At 40.9% G+C, this 23,639-nt stretch overlaps 2 protein-coding genes across 11 annotated transcripts in view; both read left to right on the forward strand.

The window, feature by feature from the left end:
• The first annotated feature begins 1,666 nt into the window (after positions 1-1,666).
• znrd2 (zinc ribbon domain containing 2) lies at positions 1,667-7,091 on the forward strand. Its single transcript, XM_086309110.1, has 4 exons — positions 1,667-1,824; positions 2,259-2,410; positions 5,013-5,097; positions 5,635-7,091. Exons 1-4 carry the CDS (start codon positions 1,809-1,811, stop codon positions 6,069-6,071), a joined length of 690 nt encoding a protein of 229 aa, XP_086165236.1. The 5' UTR covers positions 1,667-1,808; the 3' UTR covers positions 6,072-7,091.
• A 4,200-nt stretch (positions 7,092-11,291) lies between these two features.
• ehbp1l1b (EH domain binding protein 1-like 1b) overlaps positions 11,292-23,639 on the forward strand; it is a 28,354-nt gene continuing 16,006 nt past the window's right edge. For 3 of the 10 annotated variants that reach the window (XM_086309111.1, XM_086309112.1, XM_086309115.1), the window contains exons 1-12: positions 11,292-11,923; positions 15,711-15,768; positions 15,848-15,943; positions 17,760-17,813; positions 17,995-18,173; positions 18,382-18,500; positions 18,620-18,709; positions 20,366-21,118; positions 22,053-22,118; positions 22,213-22,350; positions 22,472-22,717; positions 22,858-23,062. In XM_086309111.1, coding sequence (XP_086165237.1) covers positions 11,820-11,923; positions 15,711-15,768; positions 15,848-15,943; positions 17,760-17,813; positions 17,995-18,173; positions 18,382-18,500; positions 18,620-18,709; positions 20,366-21,118; positions 22,053-22,118; positions 22,213-22,350; positions 22,472-22,717; positions 22,858-23,062 — 2,108 coding nt within the window. In that variant the 5' untranslated portion in view covers positions 11,292-11,819. The remainder of the gene's footprint in view (positions 11,924-15,710; positions 15,769-15,847; positions 15,944-17,759; positions 17,814-17,994; positions 18,174-18,381; positions 18,501-18,619; positions 18,710-20,365; positions 21,119-22,052; positions 22,119-22,212; positions 22,351-22,471; positions 22,718-22,857; positions 23,063-23,639) is intronic. The other 7 variants (XM_086309116.1, XM_086309114.1, XM_086309119.1 and 4 more) reach the window with 6 other exon arrangements.

Here is a 23,639-nt window from a genome sequence, read left to right on the forward strand (position 1 = left end):
TTGTCTTGTTTTCATTCATTGTTCACATCATAAGAGTAGATACTGGAGGGCACTTTACTTATGGCCAGAGGACTACTTTAGAAAATACGAATGCCAAAGATAGACTTTCAAGAAAACACTATCAAAACACTACTATATTCTGTATTGGAACTGAAGGACTGGATTCTAAACAAATGCTCCCAAAGACAACTGTTCTATAAATTTATGGGATGTAGGTGCTGCCTATAGGTAATAGTTTAGATGTGTAATTTCAATTAAAGTTGAATATATTTAGGCCGTAGCAGATATCTTCTCGACATAAAAACATCATGTCTGGGGTACACCTACATATTTACATATCCACGAACTTCCTGTGTTGTCTTCCTCTATTCCTGCCTGCTAGCTCCATGGTCAACCTCCTTCGTCCAATATATTTACATTGCCTCTTCTACACATGTCCAAACCATCACAGCTTTGCTCTTCTAACCCTACTTGTCCCTTTGATCTAATTCTAATCTTCTCCTTTATCGTCACTCTCAGTGGAAATCTTAAAATCTTTATCCATCTTAAACCCGACTCTTACCACCCACCTCGCCACTGTCTCACCGTCCTTACACATGTCCTGCTCCAACCATTACTCCTTTTGATCTTCTCTGTACTTCAACACTCTCAAAGCAAACATCACACATGTAGTGCGCTTTCTCAGCTTGAAGCCATACTGCTGTTCACTAAAAGTCACCTCTCTTCGTAATTTAGCTTCCTCAAGTCTTTCCCACAGTTTTCAGTTTTCAGTTTTATTTGTCATATGCAAGTTAGCACAGGGTCAACATTGCAATGAAATGTGTTTGACGAGCAGCAGTCACTCAGCAGCATGGTACAGTAGAAGAAAATATAATAAAATATAATAAAATGAAAAAAAAATAGAAAAACAGTTAAGAGCAAAATATTAGAGACGTGGTAAAAGAGAAAAGATGACTAAATATATATGTATCTATAAATATAAATATATGTACACTAGTGATTAAATAAGAAAATCTTGAAAAGAAATATGAAGGGGGGGGGGGGGGGTGTTGGCAGATGGGATATTGCACAGAAATGAGCAGCAGAAAATTACAGTATTGCACTTTTTAAATATAAACATCAATAACAATAAAGTGGAATGACCAGTGCAGATTAAACAGAGTACTTGTGAAGCTGCAAGGTAGCTTCTGAGTGTGTCCTGTGGAGTGTGTGTGTGTGTGTTTAAGTGTTGTGGTTGAGGTGTCGTATGGCTTGGTGGTAAAAACTGTTTTTAAGTCTTGTAGTCCGAGCAGACAGACTCGTGTAACGTCTGCCAGATGGTAACAAGGAGAACAGCTGATGTGCTGGGTGGCTTCATGGTGTAGCCATCAGCTTTATCCCTCTCTAGTGCACTTCCATTTCTCAGGCACCCTTCCAATTTTCAAAATTGTGCTAAAAAGCACACTGCTCCTACTCTCTTAATAATTTATTACAATAATAATAATAATAAGAAGAAGAGGAAGCGGAAGAAGAAAAAGAAGAAGAAATCATCCACTTAATCCTCATATGAGAAGTTTAGCTGAAACGATTTAATTGTTTAAGTTAATTAACTAATCAGCATACGGTGGCGCTATTGCTACCATTTTTGACTATAACAGCGAGGAGTGGGAACGCTGCCCACCAAATTTCACTCTTGTGGTATTTACCACTAATTAACACTAGGGGCAGGCGGCTGTGCTCAAATATTTGCCGAACGCGGAGGAAGAAACGAGGAGGAAGAAGGAGCGTTGCATTGCGTCATCACGTCCAACGTGTAGCACAGAAGAAACATGGCTTTGAATGGAGGTTTGTGAACTTGTGTTGTAAAAACAAGCTGACTTTGACATTTCTGCTGCTTTCCTGCATTGTGATTTAAAAAAAGAAATTCTTTTTATTGAGGCTGTTCCTCTGGGTTACTTTATTTTTGCTTTTAAATTCGTCGCTGCCAGCGTAAACATGTTGTTAGCCAAACGGTAGCCCGGCTGGTTTGCTAGCTAGCTTGTCATTTCCTAGCAGAGCAGTTCACCTGTGATAGTCACACTTCAAAACAGTGCCAAAAGGGTTTTTGTTTTAATCCCGCTGAAACGGTAAAGTAGAAGCAGACATATAATAGTATCCACAAGTTACAGCAGCGCTTAAGACTGTTTATAATCCTAAAGTTTTGAGAATACGAAAGAAGGATAGTTGTGGTCTGAAATCTGAAAATAAAATGAAACGTTTCGGCTGTTACTGACCTGCAGATGAAGAGGATTTTAAGTGGGAGCCTCCAACAGAAGCAGAAATGAAGGTGATCCAGGCTCGTAGGGAGCGGCAAGACAAAATCAGCAAGCTGATGGGAGACTACCTGCTGAAAGGGTACAAGATGCTTGGAGAAGCCTGCGAAGTGTGTGGGGTGAGTGAAGCAGGACGCTGTGCTGTGTTTGTCAGGTTGGGTGAGTTAGCCTCTGATATGTTATCATGATATTTTATTAAATATGCAATAATTATATTTCTAAGTATATAGAAAAATATCAACGTCCTGATGATTGCAGCTCCCAGCCAGCAGCAAACAAAATGAAGACTGCCTAATTTGAAGTATGGATCTATTGTCAGAAGATGCCAGCAGGGTTATAGTGCAATAGTACTGACACTGCATGATAAACAGTGAGAGAGCAAAGGCCAAATGTAAGCCCAGAAATGGCTTAAATAATGTAATCCCTGGAAATTTTAAGTAAGAGCTTAAAAAAAGGTTAAAACAATAGCAGTTTCGCAACAACTATTCCAACTAAAGGAACTTAACCTGCACCTAATAAAATTGAATAATATTTTCTACCTGGGATGTCATATCTTAGTTGAGCTTTTTAACCACCTGTTTAACAGAAGGTCGTTTTGACCCTCTTGGCATTTTAAAAGTTATGTGACTTTGTTAAATTAAAACCCCCTCATCATCATCATCTCGTATTTCATCAAATACTGAATTTTGAGTGTGGGATCAAAAGGGAAAAAAAATATGAGTGCTTTTATCTAGAACCACGGAGGACATCATTTTGACCCCATAGAAACTGATGTGAAACCACTGCTGTAGCAGAATCAGAAAGGGTTTTATTGCCGAATGTTGAGCAGGTTTACAACATTAGGAAATTGCTGCGGTGCTTCAATGCAAACACAGGGTTGCCCAGCAATACCATGTTTACACTTGAGCCAGAACTTGCCAGATATGATTTATTTAAAAACTCTATGTAGGGGGACTGTAGTTAGATCCAAAGTAAATAATTATTGCAAAGCTGAGGATGGGATTTCAAGCCGAAGTGGAGTGGTAGAGAAGCACTGTGTGACTGAATGTGTGAGGAACCAGGAAGGTTGATGGCTGTGCGGAGCAGCAGAGGAGCCGTAGCTGAAATGAATGGAGAGCTAATCCGAGCAAATAAAGAGTGAAATCCAGAGCACAGCAACCAAATCAGTTTTAGTCTTGAGCAGGAGAGGTGAAGAGCTGCAGGCAGAGGAGTGAGCACACAGATTGGGTGATCAAAATCACCCCTCCTGAGGGTTCTAGTGTTTATCGTCTATAAACGTTACAGTTCTGTTAGGATGTCCCAAAAGGGGAAATCTGATAAGTATTACAAACGCATAAATATTGAAAAAAAAAACTAAATAAATAGGGTAAAGTGTGAATTTTATAGGTTAGTTTTAATGTAAAGATGGCACAGATCTTTCAAACTATATGAGATTTGTACATTTATATTTTCCTCTTTTTTTTTCTTTTCTTCATCTGCCTCATTCACCACTTCTCCCTTATGCCCACCTCATCCTCTTCCTGCTCACCTGTAGTCTAATCTTGTGAACTGAATTACATGCTTTAACATAAGAAAATGTCCATTAAAAATACTTTAGTCCAGATTTCACCTGGTTGTCAGCAGATTAGACACTCCTGTCTCCAGACAGCTGGCAACATACCAACTATAACACCACCTGGTTATACGCTAACATTGTGCCAGCTAAATAAAAATCCCTCCCATAAACAGTTTGATTACACTCTCACATCGTCTGAGATTTTATTCATAGAGGCTGACAACGTTAGATCCACTTAAAAGAAAGCTTCTGACACAAGCTCACATCAGGGGAAAAAAGAAAAAGCAGTGGTTACTGACAGAAGTTCAGGATATCCTCAACAACTCACCTCAGTATCACTGTCATCAGGAAGGAGTGACTTTCTCTGACTCATCACCAACTTTTACAGCCTCCTTCAGAAGCTGTAAAACACCCCCACTCTAAATGCATGTGGGGGATTCTCACCCAGCTTGTTGACAGCTGAGGTAAACGGTGATCCGAGAGTCTTCACTTACCACACATGAATGCCAGACAAAGTGACTGGGATGAAAACGTAAATTATCGCCTAATGTTTAATTGAAATGTGTGCCCCCCCCCCCCCCCCCCAAATTTGTTGTTAGGTGTAATTGTTGTTCAGATATTTTAAAATATAGTGTGTATACAAATAGTAGTAGAAACATGCATTTAAGGGGATGTTTAGAGCAACTGTTATGGGGTGTAGAGGGTTAAAACCCTCCTTTACCACCATGTTAACTGCATCAGTAATTTCAATCCACTGTACGCTCTTCCTGTCATGTGGAGTGCCCCAGTGATGCTCAGTGGAGTCATGTTTACATTCGGTTTCACATCACCAGCTGCAGATTTTTACTTATTTTTTTTGTTTGGCTTCATAGCCTGGTTGTATTTTTGCCTCAAGCAGTGAAACAACTTTTTTTTTTTTTTTTTTTTTCTTCCGTTTGTTAAGTAGCTCCTTTGGGTCCTAAATCATCATCTCTTGTTAAACATGCCTGGGCTTGTGTCATCATCTGTGCTAGGAAATATAAAAACATGGTTTTGCTGTGTCATTGATGGCGCAAAGTGGCACTTTTTTTAAATTTTTTATTATTATTATTATGTAAAAATGTATGCAGGTGTTATCATGAACAGAAGGTGAGGAGTGGCATCATTTATGTATTTGTGTTTTTCAGACTATTCTTCTCCAGGACAAACAGCAGAAAAACTACTGCGTCTCATGCCAGGAGCTGGACTCTGATATTGACAAAGACAACCCTGGTATGCATTAAAAAAATGTATTTAAAATGTATTTATACAGGTAAACCTCATTGAGACATGGGGTCATATCTTCAAGATTGACCCGTTTAAATATCTATACAGAATTAAATTTTAAAACATTAGAATTCATATAAACAATTAACTGGAAAAAATAAAACGAATTTAAAAAACACAAAAAAAAAAAGAGTAGCATTAACACATTAAGAGTAGGAGCAGCCGTCCAATGATGCTTTCTCCAGTGTCCTTAGAATTTGCTTAAAACCCTTCAGCTCAACCAGACAAATTTACATTTAAAGTTACAAATGTCAAGTTGTTTAGAAGATTTGGAAACTGTCATTTACACTGCAAAACTAGTTTGAACATAAATTGCTACTCGACCACCCTTTCACAAACGGTCTGCACAATAGATATTTAAACCTTTAAATCACATAGTCTTATGTTTTCCATGTAAATAATTATAAATATCTTTTCAAAAAACATACATATGTTAGCCCACTTTGTGTTCTTGTTACATTGTCTGCCCTTTCTTCCTCCCAGCCCTGAATGCTCAGGCTGCATTGTCCCAGGTGAGGGAAAGGCAGCTCGCAGCCCAGTCCCCCACACCGTCCCAGACTCCTGAGCTCAATGACAGCCCCAGCAGCAGTCAGGGAAATATGTCCATTCCCCAGCCTAGACCAGAGCACTGTGAGGGGGCTGCCGCAGGTGGAAGAACTCCTCTGCCTCCACCCGCTGTCCCTCCTCCTTCAACTCCAGCCTCCACTGCAGCCCTGGCACCAGCTCGTCCCTCAGTTACTCCACAGAGCTCTGCCCAGCGACTTGTGTTGCAGGAAGCCGAGGAAGCTGTCCTCACCAAACTTCGCTGGGCCACTAACCAGTTACAAAGCTCAGCCTCACTGGAAGCGAGCATCCAGCTCTGCAGCCTCATCAACAGCTGTGCCAACTCGCTGCGCAGCCTCAAGGAGCTCACCCAGTAGCTGCCACAGACTGGCTGAAACCCTGGAACACTGTTTCTGCTTGCCTCTGTCTTGGAGTAATGACTCTGGTTCAGCTTCTCTCTTGCTTAGAGATGATTTCAAAATTGGTCAAAGTATTATGAAAATAGGAATATAACATCAAAAGTGCTCCGGTTACTCTTGGATTAATGTAGTTGTATAGCTGGCAGAAATGTTACAAATTTGACTGTTTTTTCACTCTTTTGGAAGTTAGAGCTGATATTAATCTAAAAACATAATTAATTTAACCCATTCTGTGATTAAATTCTTCTAATATGGTTTAATCTATAGAGCAAAGAGATAAATCCAGTTAACACATGTTTCTATGCATTTCCATTGAGAAAAAGCCAGCTTTTTTGATACAGCACCACAAATGCTGGACCCTGAGTTGAAACCACTGATGTCAGTGTCTGATAGAGGGGCTATCACCAGATATTCACCAGTGATTTGCTGAAGCAGCCAACAGAGTCTGTCCTGCGTTGTTATCTCCCCTTAGAAATGACCCTTTCTTCCTCTCTTTACCACTCGATTGTCAAACCTGTGGAAATTTGGGATGGTCCTCCTTGGGCAGAACTGGCTTCACACTAGTCACATGTCGGTGGAAAAGAGTTATAAGGGATCTTTTACTACATTCAGATTTATAGTCAGTATTTTTGCCAAAACGCGTCATTCCTCTAATGTGGCCCTGTATTGTCTCACAAAGCCTGCTGCTCATTCTGGCTCTGTTTCTGTTGTCTCTGCCATTGTGGCAGTGCAAAGATGGTCATTGTAGAAAGTTTTTGTTGTATATGTGTTTGATGCCTAATGGTGACGGTCAGGTGGCTCGCCGATGTGTCTATGAGAGCGCGCAGAGTTCGGGAGTCAGACATAATACTTTGAAAAAAGCTGAGAGCAAATATACTCTGAATTGTATGTTGATAGAGGAAAAGCCAGCTTCAGTGTTGATCAAGGTAGTAAAAGATTTCTAATAATGTATCACAATAAAGCACTTCTTGTTCAGGAGCTCTGCAGCTTGTTTCTTTTCATAAGAGGGCTTCATAAAAGCTGGATCCATACACAACACCATCCACACACAAAGGGGGGTTTAAAGTCATTTACAGGGGCACAGAAACACATCAAAATAGTTTTAATTTGAGAATGATGTGTTGAAGCAAGTTCAAAATAAATGTTTATGGCTTTTGCATCATCTCCATGCAAGTTTTGATTTATTGCGTGGCAGGCTGGATTTAACTGGAGTTAGAGAAGTGCTTCAGTTAAAGAAAACACTGTGCACTTTATCCGAAAATCGGGACAATCATGGTGCTGTTGCAGTCGGGTGAAGCAGGGATGCTGTCTGAAAGCTTGACTTCACATTTGTTACTCCCACATTACATCTAGTCTGCTTTGCACTTGGAAAGTGTGGTTCGATGGGGCAGCTATTTTCTGTGAGAATAAAACAGAAATAAGGACTGTTTCCACTTAAGGTTTGTTTTCCATGTTTTATCTGTGCCATTGCGTCTCCCGATGATGTGATGGAAGAGTTTGTGCCACGGAGCTGACTGTCCACTGGGTGGTGTCTTTTCATCACTGAAGCTGCTGCTGCCCAAGGGCTTGCAACATCCTGACCTCCAGCAGGGGATGCTGCTGGGGCTCGGAGAAATTGCACATCAGGTGAGGAAGCATCCAGTCCAAAAGTGATCATCTTCCAGATTGTTTTTTTTTTTTTTTTATATATTGGTAAACATTATAGAGAACAGGATTTACACAGGAGGTTTTATAGAAAATAAAATAAAAATGACCTGTTTTGCAAGCCACATTCATCTTTTCACACAAATATTTATACAGCAGTTTATTCTATGCACTTCGGAGCTTCTTTTACCTTGCATCCACACCTATACCCAATTTAAACTACTACGCCCTGTCAAAAACACTCAGTCATTCTAATGACTCCATAACAGCGTCTCAAAATGAAGCTTGAGCTGTAGTTGTTTATTTTATTTTTTTCAAGTGGCAAGCACAGATGTTTTACTTTGGCGCTTCTCTGTTCTGTTCAATCCCTCTTTGAATGCTGATAATGGATTCTCTAAGGAAGTGGAGAAAGATAAGCACACAAGAGTTCTCTCTTCTTCCTTGTCTCTTGCGATTTCTGAGGCTGGTGACGTGGATGAATTTATCCTCAGCAGCAGAGGTGACTCTTGGTCTTCATTTCCTGGGCCGGTCATCATGTGTGCTAGTTTCATCGTAGCACTTGATGGTTTTTGCAACTAAACTTGGGGACACATTCCAAGTTTTTCCATTTTCTGGACTGACTGACCTTCAGTTTTTAAAGTAATGATGGGCTGTCATTTCTCTTTACTTAGCTGGTTGGTTTTTGCCATAATATGAATTCTAACAGTTGTCAAAGAAAGCTGTCAGCTGTGTACCAGCTGTGACTTCTGCACAACACAACTGATGGTCCCAACCCCATCAAGAAGGCAAGAAATTTCACAAATAAACCCTGACCTGTGAAGCGAAAACCATTTCAGCTGACTACATCATGAAGCTCATTGATAGAAGGCAAAGGCTGTCAACAAAGCAAAGGGTGGCTACTTTCAGGAATCTAAAATATAAAACATATATATTTATTTTTTTGCTACATGACTCCATATATCTTGCTTCATGCATTTGATGTTTTCAGTATGTGTCTACAATGTAGAAAGTAGTAAAATTAAAGAAAAACCATTAAATGAGAAGCTGTGTCCAAACTTTTGACTGGTGTGTGTATATCCATGACAGCTTTATTTGCCATTCTCCTGATGTGATTGGTAATGTCAGAGGGGAAGTTTGAAACAGTTTATAACAACTTATGTGGCCGTTTCTTCCTCTTATAAACCTCAGGTTGAAATTTAACCTTAGATTAGTTGAATTTATCTGAAAACATGAAGTTGTAAAGTCCGTTTTCTCTCGTCGTGCTGCATGCTTGATATGAGAATTGTGTAAAGGTTCCCTAATCTATGTGGGATCCAGAACTTTGCAACTTGGTAAAAATTAACACTCATTCAAAAGTTCTATGCTACTCCAAGCAAAAATACACTAACTTGCACTCGCTGTCCTGCAGGAGCACTTACAGCCACTGCTGGAGAAGAAAATCAAGAGAGACGAGTAAGATCAGATGTTAGCACTGTTCAGGCATATTTTGTGCCATCTACATGCTCCAACGTGCTTGTTGTTTGATTCTGAAAATGCATGCCTGCATTCACAGAGATGTGAATGCAGGCATGCAGTTTGTGGTTTCATGAGGATTTTGTCATTTTTTTCCATGTTTAATACAAAGAAACTTACTTGTTTTTTTTTATGTCAAACAGGATGCTTTCATGTTCCTAATCAGCTGTTTGCCACTGTGTGTGATACAGTGGGAGGTTTTAGAGACTCTGAGTTGCAATCCTAGAGTTTCATCCTTCACACAGTAGTATCAGGGAGGTTTGTGATTTCTTCAAGATTTTCTTACTTCACTTCAAGGTGTTAAATGACCATAGGTTTTCAACAGCAGTGTATGGGGGAAAACAACCTGCTTTTTAAAATTATGCATACAAGACAAACCATTTTGCTTCCTCTTGAGACTCCAGCGATAACAAAATCGACCTTCAGATTATCAGAAATGATTCCTGAGTAAATCCTGATGGAATCCTGTTCAGAGGTCGTGAATGCAGATATATTAAGCTGTCATTAAACGTTTGAAAGTCAGTGTCTGTGTTTAACAAGTGACTTTGCACATCATGGTTTTTCTTTCTACTTTGCATTGAAGTCTTGGAATATAACTTCAGCGTGTGCCACAGATATGAACAGTATTCCTGCATTCGGTTAAAGACAACCAGGGGGTGGTATTGCCAAATATGACCAACAGGGGACATGCTGCCTTCAGCCAAGAGAGAGCTCCTGCAGTCCTCCACCTTCTCCTCCTTCTCTGAGGTCATCCTACATGGCTGCAGCATGGGGAAAACCATTTGCTTTGGAGAGATGTCTGAGAAGAACGTCTCACGCTGTTCTCTATTTATAATCAACACATGTTGTGGATATTGTTAGAATATGCCTCTCTGTCACTCTAAATGAGAGTTGGGCTGAATTTCTGTGTGTGCGTGTGTGTGTCTGTGTTCATGCTCTCTATCTCATCCATCACCAGAATGTTTTTGTGGTTTGGCCTTTTAGGCTCAATGCAAATGTAAATTTTCACACTGCTCACTGCTCGTCTCATAGAAGCCTTTTTTATCACTATTGGTATCGTATGACTCAGTTACTGTAAATTCAACAGTCAGTGATTAGTAAAACAAATAGACATCAGAAGGGGTGGTGACAGCAGGCAAAGCTGGAAAGGGGAATAATACTACCAGAGCTACAATACACTGACTTGTGAGGTCAGTACCTACAGCTGGGAAATAACCCAGATAGGCAAAGAGAAACAAAAGTGATATGAAAATAAAAGAGACAACACAAAAATGACATGTTTGTGCTACAGTAGAAGAGGCCAGACAGCAGCAAGTGTTTACAGTAGACAGAAATTCATTTTACTGACTGCAGAGAGCACCAATTAACAAAAGAGGGGATGAGATGACACCGCAGGCTGTTATGTGTGTGTCTGTGTACATGTTTAGAGTAGGATTGGGCAGAGGTACTGAGAGGTATAATGCTGTGTTGAATACCGAACCAAAGAGTAACATTAGCCCAACTCTGAGTCATGAGAGAGTTACCCCCCTGCTGCTGCCCCACACTCCTCTACTCCAGCTGCCTCTGTCCATCCATCAATCCCTGTTCTCCATCCTATAAATACACTCCTGCTCTCACTGAGGAAAATCCCTGTGCCTTGACCTATCTTACACACACGCATACACACACAAACACACACTGGTCTGTAGTCTATTGGCTCTCCTCAGTGGAAACTATTCCTCTAACTACATGATCCACACTTTCCTGAGTGAGCGTTGGATGACGCAGCCGAAACTCAGAAAGTGATTTCAGTTATATACCCAATTTGAAAAACGCAATTTCAAGACACAGTGTGCTTTCAGCTTGCTGGAGATGAGATTATGAACGGCTGATTAAGTTAAATGTCAGATAAGGCTGTTCAAGATAGCTAGGATCAAAGTCTGCAGGTATAACTGAGGACTGTCACCTCAGTGCCTCCACACAAGCAGCAAGATAAAGGAGTTTGCATACCACTGCATCAGTCTTTGCATATCCTGTCTGACTCTGCCTGTCTCTCTGTTGCTGGCTGCTTTCACCCATGAAAAAAGGGAGGGTTAACTAACTCTAAAGGAAGCAGACCTATATTACAACAACCCCACGCTTGAGTCAGCTGCGCCGTCTCCACGTGTGGATTACTGGCAGAAAGAGTCAGTGAGAGCTCCTGCAGTGGTCTGACTGAAACTTCGGGCTGCTGTCGTATTAATTTGAAGCTTGTGTTAATGACAGAGCGGAATCGGTTCCTCTTTACTGACTCTTCAGCTGCCTGTTCACGGTGTTCGGCTCTTGCTTCTCGGTACATGGCGACATTTCTGTCCTTTTTGTTGTGTGTCAGTGTGTGATTCAACTCGGTGCCAATGAGCGCAAGTCACAGCTTGTGTGAAGTTCATTATAAGCAACAGGAGCAGCAGCAGCAGAGAAGGAAGAAGAAAGCCTTATAAGGAGCACAAGCAGCGGACAAAGTTGGATTATTGTCAGGCGGAGGGCTTCTTCAGTTTTCCTCTTTCTTAGGTTTTATTTTAACCGCTGGAAGTTATGACTTCGGTGTGGAAAAGACTGCAGCGAGTTGGTAAAAAGGCTTCAAAGTTTCAGTTCATCGCTTCTTACCAGGAACTCGTTTTGGAGTGTACTAAAAAATGGTAAGTAAATGCGCTTTTCTGCATCTATTTGCTCACGATTTTTATTGTTGGAGATGTGAGTAGCCTCCTGATACCGTGTATAGCCTGTTATTAGCTATAATAAGCCTTCTAGGACTTCTATGTTTATCTCATATCGTGGGTGTTTTCCGCTACATTGAGGACGATGAGGGCGTCCCCCATGTGCTGAGCTGACAGTGCGGGTTCGATTCCCCACCCCGCCTGCGTGGACGTGATATGTCCACTGCTGTGACCATGCGCATGTAGGACCCTCTATAGTGTCCAGTCATGCTCATCGTTGTTAGTTCATGTCTGGGATTTAAATAAACTATTTTATGAGGCTAAAGCTCGTTAGGTTACACAAAACTTTTGGAAGCTGAAACGTTATATGACTCAAACTGATATACTGAAAGCAAAATAAGTCAAAAGTGTCAGCTTCAGGGGTCAAGGGCAAGGTTTTTAGACTATAGCTAACTAAGCCAGCTACTTAAAAAAAGAGAGATAATAAAAGAGTTGATGCAAATAAAACAAAAACTTAGAAAAGACACTACAATGCGATTAAAAAAAATACAAAAAGAAATGTTAATTTGTCAGCAAAAGTGTGAGGCACTGGCATTAAAAAAAGGAAAGTAAAACTATTGCCATGCAGTCATGTGAAACAGAAAGTTTTCACAGGACTCTGTGCAGTCCTGCCAAGCACGGTGGTGGAGGTGTGATGATTTGGGCTTGTTTTGAAGCGACAGGACCTGGAGACCTTGAAGACATGGGATCAGCCATGAACTCCTGCATATGAGGCTATCTGTCCTTGTCACACCTGTCATGTCCTTGCATGACCCAAACTGGGTCATGCAAGAGAACAATGATCCCATGCACAGCAGCAAATCTATCAAGAGTGGCTGAAAAGGAAAAGAATCGATGTGTTGCAACGGCCCATTCAAAGTCAACCTGATTGAATTTACTGCAGGACCTTAAGAGAGCTGCGTATAAACAAATGCCAAAAAACCTCAATGAACTGAAGCAACACTGTAAAGAAAGGTGAGCTAAAAATCCCCCATAATGATGTACGAGACCAATAAAGATACAGAGAAAAGCTCAGTTTAAGTCATTGATGCTAAACGTTTTTCTACAAGCTACTGAATCATTGTGTGTACTTAGCGTTTCACATAACTGCACGAGGACTGTGAAAACTTTCTTTTTCACGTGACTGGAAGTGGTATTACACATTATCATAATCTTAAAATCCCAAGTGCAATCTCCTCTGTTAACAGCTTCAGCAACATCTTTAAACTTTCACCCAGTTGTCAGTTTGGACCACACTGCACCTTCTTATCTGTTCAGATTACATTAAATGATGTATTAATTGGGTTTCCAGCACAGACCTCAATAAAGAACAGAGTGGCTCAAAAAGGTTTAAAGAGTTTGATCAACAGCAGAAAGACACAGGTATACATCCGTGGTGTAAAACCTATAAAGGCAACTGAGTGATTTACTTCCTACATTCAGAGTGATGAAATCAGAGTCTTTAACTTCCACTGTCATAACCACAGACAGAGAAGGAAAGGGAGGAGTAAAGAGGAAGTGAGGACACCACCAGAGATTCATCCAAAGTTTCAGTCATGTGTGCTCAATGTATGTGTTGGTGATCAACACATGTTTGAACGTGATTAAACTCTGAGGTTACTGACAGGAAGTGAACTCTTTGGCCACATGTGGGTCCCTCTACAAATATTCTGTGCGCATGTGTCTGTGTTTGAGGGGGTGTTAGCCTATTATTTAAGATCATCGACTTTCTGTACTGAGACACATGTTCAATAGTAACAAAGGTGGCAATTTTAAGTAAAAGAAAGGTTAGGGTCAATCAGGTTGGATAAAAGAAGCAAAAATACAGGGGGGGGGGGGGGATTTAAAAAGGACCCGGAGACAACATTTAGAAAATGAACTAATGTTGACAGAGGCGGTGAAGTGACACAGGCATAATAAAAGACTTAGCAACAAGACTATTTTTATGTCTTAGAAACGCTTCATGTGACCAAACCATGAGAGATGTTGGTGAGTAAGTGAGCAGGTTTGCTGAAGAGACAGCTACGCTTATATCTAACACTTAGCGCTGCATGCGGACATTTCAACACAGAGGCGAGTCATGTTTACCACTCATCTAAGCAGTCGTGGGATAAGAAAACTATTGTCTGTTGAGCTGTGGTGTGCAGTAATCACATGTTACTGAGCTGTATTGCACCACCATTGTTTGCTTCTTTAAAACCAGTGTCAACTCTCCACCGCTGCCCATTGTAACTGTGCCCAATAGATCTTTTCGCATCTTCGTATTATAGATTATATTTCCTTTCAGCAAATGTTAATGTCTCTGATTTTTATTTAATGTATTCTTTCCGTCTCCTCTGCATCTCTGTGCCTACCAGGCTATTTCTGATGGCACTCCCTGACCCCCTGACACACATACCGCACAAACACATGTGCTCACAAAGCCTTCTCAGCCATACTTGAACACTGATGCACTGAAACGTGAGACCACATGGACCATCTAAAAACTATTGCTGTCGTTTTTGTATGTATTGGAATACTTCATGTATAAATGTAATGTAGTAGGGCTTAGCAATGAGATTTAAAGAGTATTATGAGTTATTCCTCCATAGCGGTGAGAGCGGTGCTCTTTGACTCATAGAGAGCACTTGGCTCTCAGACTGCGGGATTTTTAAAAGTAGAATGGGAGGCAGAGCCTTAAGCTTTCAGGCTCCTCTTCTGTGGAACCAGCTCCCAGTTTGGATTCTGGAGACAGACGCCCTGTCTAGTTTTAAGATTAGGCTTAAAACTTTCCTTTTTGATAAACCTTATAGTTATGACTGGATCAAATAACTCTGCACCCTCCCTTACTTACACTTACAATAGACCTAAGTTGCTCAGGGCTTCCCATGATGCACTATAATTCTGGTTTTGCCAGAGATTTCTTCCTATTAAAAGGGAGCTTTTCCTTCCCACTGACACCAAGTGCTTGCTCATAGGGTGTCATCTGATTGTTAGGGTTTTCTCTGTATTATTACAATATTTTTGTTGTCCACTTTTTAAAAATGTTCAAAAATAGTGCGGTAAAGTGCTGCAAGACAACATACAGAATTATTATTTCCCCTGGCCCAGACAAAGGAATAAATATGAATAATATATAACATTGTTATAACACTATTATTGACATTTATTACTACTATTAGTAGTAGTATTAGTGGCGGCCCAAAGGGGTATTATGTGGATCGGTGCCTGCATTTGTTAGTATCTTGTGTCCTGTTATGGGGGCTCCTCTCTTCCTGTCATAGGCACGCCTTATAGTCATACAAATTTAGGTCATATGACTGTGCAGCTTCCTGTCTCACTTCCTGTGCCACAGAGGGCTGAGAAATACAATAGAAACACAGAAACAGATGTTATAAAACACACATTTACAAAAAGACAGGTACACACTTGTAACATGTTTCATGTGGTAACTTGTTGTACTCTAACACTTTAACACGTAAATGCACAGCATCACATCTTCACAGACCTGCATAGATTTGCTGACAACCATCTTCACAAATAAACACACATCATGTTCTTTCATTGGCACAGAGGAATTATTATTCAGCAGTCACAAGATCTCTTACTTGTGTTATCTAGTTTGGATCGTGTCTACTTTGTTCTGAGAACTCGCTTGCTTATGAGCAAAGAGTGTATTAGGTATGACTGACGTACAATGGCCTGAGGGAAAATGGCACTTCTGTTTTGATGTGTGTTCGTGTTTCTTTAGGCAACCAGACAAGCTGAGGGTGGTGTGGACCAGGAGGAACAGACGAATGTGTTCCAAGGTGAAGTCACCAAAACACCGCACACATAAACACATACACACCTCCTCACAGCTCTGTTAATGCGTTATTTCTTCTGCAGCTCCACAGTTGGCAACCTGGAATCAAGAACCCCTACAGAGGCATGGTAGTGTGGCCTGTCCCGGAAAACATCGACATCTCTGTTACTCTCTTCAAGGTACCAACACCCAGTGTACAGAGTGTACTATTTACAATGTAATAACAAAGTAAATGAAAAACCTGAATAAATGAGGGAAACATATAACAAAGGTCAGGGCACAAGTTGTTTCTGGGTGGCTTGAACAAGTTAATCCTTGTGTGAATGGTTTACTGTGGCCCTAAATGTTACGAAAAGTCCCTTTTAGAAAGATCATTTTTTTAATCCTTCAGTAGTTTAGAATACTTTATTAAGCCAAAGTTTAAACTTAGGCTTTCCTTAGAGTCAAGTTAACACCATGGTTAGTTAGTGGTTAGTCGCATTATCTCATAGCAAGAAGGTTCTGGCTTCAAATGTTCTAACTGGTCTGCTGTGTGACTCTGGACCCTGTTCCTGTGTGGGGGGTTTTGCAGGTACTCCTCCCACTGTCTAGTCATGCCTAGTCATTTTAGGGTGTTTGGTGATTCCGAATCGATTTAAGGTGTGGAAGTAATATAGATAAAGAGTTTAATTGCTCAGAATAAAAGAGCTGTAGAATATATATGCGGGAAAAGCGGTCGGTAAGTGTGGAAAAGTATATATAAGGATGAATATAGACACTATGACATTAAACATGGATTAACAAAGTCCTGTTGTAAAACTTCGAACTGAGCATTTTGACAATTTGGCATTCTGAAGCCAAACATGATGGATATACCTTTCATTATCATCCTTTGTATCTCCAAAAGGGACTATAATTTAAATGTGTTTTAGTAAATAAGACTCAAGACCAGCATCTAAGACCATAAACTCAGCAGGAAAGTGTTGACTGAGGTCACAGACAAGGGAACAGAGGCTTATTATTCCATAGACTTCCAAACAACCAGTCTTCTTTTTGCTAAAGGGGCTGCTCTCTGCTGGCCTTTAAAAAGAATGCATGTTTAAGTGCTGGCTGCACTGGAATTGCTTTTAAGTCCATCTTTTAAATAAATTCAATATACAGTCATGTGAAAAAGGTCATTTCCACAGGACTCAAATCAGTCCTAAGTACAGTCCATGAATCATCAGCTTATAATCCATCTTTAACAGAAATAACTTGAAGTAATTGTTTTCTGTGTAACATTATCAGTGTTTCACATCGCTGTGGAGGAATTTGGGCTACTCTTTTTTTGCTAGAAGTTTCCATTTGTTTATCCACAACGCTCTTAAGGTCCTGCCACTGCATTTAAATCAAGATGAGATCTAAATTCTGACTTTTTTTCAGTCATTCTGTTGGAGATTTGTTGCTGTGCTTGATAAACTGCATAATTCTAGCCAGACTGTAGCTGTCAGACAGAAGTTTCAGTCAAACTCGGTGCTGTGCAATATGGCTAAACATCTCTATTCTGGTATCATCTCATTGTTCCAGAAGTCTTGTAGTTTTTTAAGATACAGCATTGCAAAGCTAAGCCATGCTGCCACATTCAATATGCAGAGTTACCTACTTTGGTGACTCCCTGTGAATAAGGGAAAAAACTGAAAGTAGCTTTCTGAGCGTTGCAAAGTCCAGTCTTTCAGACCAGGAAACTGCCCAAACTCCAGCTTCTATTGAGGTGCTCACATGTGTTAGTGATTATTTAATCAAGTGAATTTGATAAGTATCACTTGGCTGCTACTTACCGTCTCCTAGAATTAAAACCAGATAATTCCTTCCCTCCTGGACACAGTAACAGTGTACTGCATGTACTCCTGTTTTTCACAGGACTTTATAGAGTTTATGTAGTACACCTGAAGACTCTGGCATATGTGTGGATATGTGGATACAATTTTAGGAGGATGTCCCACTAAACAGTCTGTATTTTTATGATAATCCCCTCAGGATGCCAATGCTGATGAATTTGAAGACAAAGAATGGACCTTTGTCATTGAGGGTGTAAGTATCTCTCTATGCCTGACTAAAACTGTTTATAAGTAGAAAAATAAACAAAAGGTTTGCCAATAAAATAGCCAAACCTAAATAGCTCAGACATCCAGTTATAAAATTCAGACTCAGCTTAATCACCAAGTAGAAATCAAAGAATATGGTGTATAATACTTGTTTATGTTATTTACAGGAAAATAAAGGTCACCGTAAGGTGCTGGCATCCGCTGACATCAACCTGAAGCGGTTTGCTAGCCCCACGCTAACCCAGACTGACCTGACGCTGAAGCTGAAGCCACTGTCTGTCAAAGTTGTGGAGGCCACGCTCAAGCTGTCCCTCTCATGTGTCTTTATTCGAGAGGGAAAAGCCACGTGAGTAGTTTAAGTTACCACTACTTACTTACTCTTACTGCTGTTCTACATCAGGGAGGTGTGACAATAGCACTTTTAACCTGAGTTTAATAAATGAGTCATAGCTTAAAGAGTAAAAGCATTTGAAAACACTTTTTTTTCATAAAGAGTGCTTCCTATTGGTGGGGTTGGTAATGAGGTTGTGGTGCGTGTTTTTCTTGTTCTTCAGTGATGAAGACATGCAAAGTCTTGCCAGCTTGATGAGCGTCAAACCCACAGATATCGGCAACCTGGACGACTTCAATGAGAGCGATGAAGAGGAAGATAAGAAGTCTGTGACTGCCACAGGTAGGCAGGATTACACCAACACAGTTTTTTGACCTCTTGACATTTCCTTTTCCTCTGCTTTCCTTTTCTGTTCTTATTTCCGTATGTTTTTCCACTCTGCCCTTTTTCTGCTGCTCCAGTTGTCCCACACACTCTTACCCGTCCAAATCGCCCTGCTCCCCCTCCACCTGACAAGCGACACTCCACGGCATCCACTTTGCCATCCTCAGGTAGCGCTTTCTCCCCCCTTGCTACTCTCACTTACTGTTTGCATCTCTGCCTGTCTCTCACTGGCTAGCTAAGTTTATATATATTGCAGTATTTCACATACTTCTGTCATTTATTCTGTGGTCCTTACTGCATGAATGGACAGTCCTTTGGACACCACATATTTCTCGTCCACATACTAAACACGATTAGGAATCATGTGATGGTAAAATACTGCCACCAATATACTGAAGTTTACGCGGAGACAGCATTGAACACGCTGAGGTTTTTGTGTCCAAACAGACATTAGCGTTGCTTCATACGGTTTTCTTTTTTATTTGCTGCAACTACGTTGTATTTGAATTTGGAGAGACATTCAGACGCAGAGGAGTTCTTCCAATTAAATATTTCAACAAGTGGTGCTGAAGGCTCTACAGTATCTTTTAGCTTGACAGTGCCTATTAGCTTTTCTTTAGTGATCATGATTTACTACAACTTGCAGTTTCTCTTTGCAGCATAGCTGTAGGTTGTAGAGTTATACAAGCTGTGAACAGCTTCTAAACAACAATTCCAAGATCATCAGTTCAAATAATTGTATAAAAGCACATTTTGCCAAGGTGTTAAAGAAAATCCAAACTGTCACTGTCGGATGAGAGGAATGTGGTTGAGGTGTTCAGGAACAACCAGGAACCATCAAGGCTCCTGCCTGCTATGAACCAGGAAGTGCTGGAACACCAGCGTCACTGTCCATAGTTAAGTGAGTTTTACATCACCATGAACTGAGAGGGTGCAGAGCAAGAAAGAAGCCTCTGCTCCAAAGTTGATTTGCAGCTCCTCACATGGAGAAGCCAAATATCTTCTGAAAAAAAGTTTTTGATCAGACTATTTCGCCAAAATGACAAGAGGTATGTTTGGAGTACTAAAGGCGAGGCTTTCAAACCTATGAACAATGCACCAGCTGTCAAGCATGGTGGTGTTGGTAGCGTCATGCTCTGGGGCTGTTTTGCTGCCAGTGTTACTGGTAGATTACACAACGTTTATGAAATAATGAAGAAGGAGGACGACCTCTAAATTCTTTCACTTTACCACAAGGTTTGGGAACTACACTTAAAAGTCAGGTCTGTGCCAGGAAACCAACCAATTTAAATGAACTCTGCCAATTCTGCTAAGAAGACTGCTGAAAACTTCCAGCCAGAATTATGCCAGAAGCTTGTTGATGGCTACCAAAATCATCAGGTCAAGAGGAGCATTTAACCAAATAATTGTGGGGGTGTATTTGAGCCTGAATGTATTCTTTTGACCCTGTGTTAATTAGAGAAAACCCTAAATAAAGTCGTTATAGATGTTTACTGCACAATTATTCCACCCTGGAAAAAGAACAATTCAAAGAAATCACTAAACCCCCAAAATTATCATGACATTCATGCCAATGATGGTCAGATATTAACTTGTGACCACAACTGTCCAAATGAAGATTTATAAATGGACTTTGGGTTATTTCTTCTTGTATCACACCTAAGAAGGAATACCCATAGGCTTATCTCAAGAGTAACCTAGTTTGCCATTCCATTGCATCATATTCATATGCACATTTCATTCACTTTTCTTTCTTACTCTTTCTTTTCTAATCTACTTTCATTAATCTATCCTTCTATCCATCCTTCCATGTATTAATGCAGCCAGTGGAAGTGATGGTGGTCCTTCCAGTCTCGCTGTGCACTCTCGGCCTCCTTTACCAATTGCCCCCCGCCCTTCTCCACGCCGCTCGCGACATCCCTTGTCCACTACTCCTGTCCAGTCAGAGATCCAGCCATCCCCTGGCCCCTCCCCTCAGCCATCACCCAGGTCCAAGCATAAGAAATCTGCCAATCCTGTTCTTCCTGAAGCTTCTTCTCTGACTGACTCTAAAGCTCCAAGCTCCCAGATCACAGCAGATGCTCCTTCAATCCAGAGTATGCCTTCTGTCCTTCCTCTGCCTGATGTGCCCGCCCACACTCCATCTCCTAAATCCTCTGAATCTGTGTCTCCTTTACCTCCTGCCTCACTGGTGTCAGTTCCTGTGAATTCTTCATCCAGTTGCAGTGAAGGTGCTGCAGACTCAAACACACTCTCTTCTCTGTCCTCAAAGGCTGCCTGTGTACCTCCCACGAGCATTTCTTCTGTACCTCCCAAACTTCCCTCCACTTCACCGTCATCACCTGAGCCCATTGTAACATCATCTTCCATCACTTTACAGAAGTCTTCACTAACCGTATCTACTTCTCTCCCGCATAAACCCAAATCCACTGGCTCCCAGCCCCTTTCTATCAAATCTTCCTTCCCAACAAAATCTACCCTGTCCTCTGAACCTCCATCATCTCACCCTCCACTCACCTGGACCATCTCTCAGCCTCCCTCTCTGCCAAAAATCTTCCAGTCAGGCTCTGCAAAAGGTAATGAGAGGCTGGCTGGTAGGCATGCTGCATGCTTCAGACAAACTGATGAATGATGTGTGACCGTCTGATTTAGTTTCCACTTATATATGATTTAGCTTCATGCCCATGGAAACAGATAGAGTGAAACAGAGAATGGACTGTTGTGTTGTGTTGGGAGGAAGCTATATGCATGTTCAGCTTGTGATGATTTCAGAATTTTGAGTGAAACATCTGAATGTTGTGTGATTGTCTCAGAGCAAGATAAATTAGTTGTTTATGCTCATTCTTATATTCATTTTTTAAATAGTTTGCCTCTTTTCATTTAACATCTGTCAACATTCAAAGTCTGCTCTGTCTGTCGAATATTAGCTGTTTGCTTAATCCTTCATGTAACTGAATCCATGTGGCTCGTGTACAGGCGTTAGTTACATCTATATATTTAAATGAGCCACCCATCTGTCATGTACTATTACAAATATATACTTGACTGACTCTGACAGTAGCTCTTCATATAGACAACAATTTGAAGAGATAAGAATGAAGAAAAGATGTGTTTTTGCGACAGGCAGCCAGCAACAAAGTGCCTAAAGATTTAAAGATACCATTTATTTACTAGGTTTGTTCTGTTTAAACACAACACTGGTCCATCCCTTGAGTTAGGTGCCCTTTTTATCCTTCAGTGATTCATAGGTCATTTTTAAGTGGCTTAATAAATTAAAAGAATTAAAAAAGCTTTTGGCCCTGTAAAACTACATGCAAAAACACATACAGATACAGACCTGAGAAGGCATTTTTAAGGATTTCATAGTTATAAAGTGAATAAAATAAAATATTGTACATAACTCTTTTCTATATGTCTTTAAACTGGAATAATGTTGTTAGCTCACTCTTTCCTTATACCAACTTTAGTCTTTCTTTCTTCCTCTTGTGTTCACACTTCTCTTCTCCTCAGCTCCTGTTTCATACCAGTGGCGCCCCCCAGAGGTTCAAACTGCAGATGATTCTGCTTCAGCCTCTGGTCTGTCTCTGTGTTTACAGTCTTAACAAAAGCAATGCTTATCCTCTCTGTTCTCTGTTTAATAACTTAAACATTTTGTGTTATCCTCTGGCAGGACATTCTCACATTTTCAGACCTCAAATTGTCAAGTCAGTCGCCCGCCCAACTTCTCCCTCTCCTTTTTCTTCTGATGCCCCTCTTCTTTCATCCGTACCCCCTCTTCCAAAATCTCCCACCTCTAGCTCAGAGTCAGGTAATTGAAGGCAGCTTTTCCTATTTCTGATCTTTCATAGGTTCTGTAGTTATTTCTCAGTGTTTCTCCTCTGTCTTCATCCTGGAAATCATCCTTCCTGTCATTCCTTCTCATTTTCCAGGTGCTCACGGAGCAAAGTTGAAATCTGACTCTGTTAGAGCTGATGGGGACATCGCCCCTGTTCCTCTGTTAACTAGTCCTGATCTTGATGCCCTCTGTGACCCAGTGGCTCCAGTCTGTCCTGCTTCTATCCTCTGCACTTCACCCACTCAATCCTCTTCTCTACCAAAGCCTGCCTTTTTCTCCTCACCTCTCACTGTATCTCGTCCTTCTGCTCCTCCAGCACATACCAGCTCCAGTCGGTCAGGTACACTGGCCTGCAAATCATCCTCATTTCAAAGACATTTTCCTCATTCTTCTATCTGAAAATATCCAGTTTAAAGCAAAAACAGTCTTTCCTCCTTTTGTGCAAAGTATGTTCTGATCTTTCCTTCTCATTCTGTATAGGCTTAACATTCCCCCTCGCTCAGGTGGATGAGGAAACGACCTCAGCAGTGAAAGAAGCATCCGCAAGCCCTCTGCACCAATCCAAGGATTCCCCCAAAAACAAAGGGACAGCTTTACACAGCAAGATGTCCAATCAGCCAGTCAGAGCAGCCCAGGATTCAAAGGTGACCATCGCAGAAAACAAAGTCGGACCAGTGCGGATCAGGTGAGGTCATGGGACGATATCACATGAAGGGATAAATTTAGATTGCAAGGTTTGGTGCCCTGAAGATATGTTTGGCCTGAAACTGCTGTGTGAGTGGAAATTCTGTCAGACCGCAAAGGTTACGCTGTGTCTTGTGGACTGGGAGCAGATCTAACTGAGTGCAGGAGAAACAGCAAAGATGACAACACTTGTTCATATTGAAACAAAGACAAAAAGTTAGAAGGCTCACTTCCTTTTTTTTCGTCTTCCTGTAATCTTTTTGATTTGTTTTTAAAGGCAGTCTTAGATGTGCTGTATGTTTGAATTTGCGATACTGTTTTAAGGAATAAGGAAATCTTTTTTTGGCAGATTTAAACATAAAAATTCAATTGATGACCTCAAGTATTAATCAAATGACCTCAAGCTGTTATGCTCACATAAAAACTGGAAGCAGGGGAAACAGTTTACCTGGATTGGCAACAAAAACAAGATATGAGCTCCTAATAAGCGAGTTTTAGAAGAGCTCATCGACTCAGTCTGATGTGTCAGTCTGGACTTTGATGCTGTACAAAGGTAACCGTCTGCTGGTGGAGGCTTC

Source organism: Aulonocara sp. 'chitande type north' Nkhata Bay, linkage group LG10 (assembly GCF_057382095.1).
Source record: "Aulonocara sp. 'chitande type north' Nkhata Bay isolate Kocher_YH1m ecotype deep benthic linkage group LG10, A_spYH_male_GT1.1, whole genome shotgun sequence".
In the NCBI taxonomy this organism is placed as follows: Eukaryota; Metazoa; Chordata; class Actinopteri; order Cichliformes; family Cichlidae; genus Aulonocara; species Aulonocara sp. 'chitande type north' Nkhata Bay.

Excerpts from the sequence above, each read along its gene's own strand:
- znrd2 (XM_086309110.1), top strand. Across the intron at positions 2,411-5,012 it reads AAGCCTGCGAAGTGTGTGGG|ACTATTCTTCTCCAGGACAA; the intron begins GTGAGTGAAGCA and ends TGTGTTTTTCAG. Across the intron at positions 5,098-5,634 it reads TATTGACAAAGACAACCCTG|CCCTGAATGCTCAGGCTGCA; the intron begins GTATGCATTAAA and ends TCTTCCTCCCAG.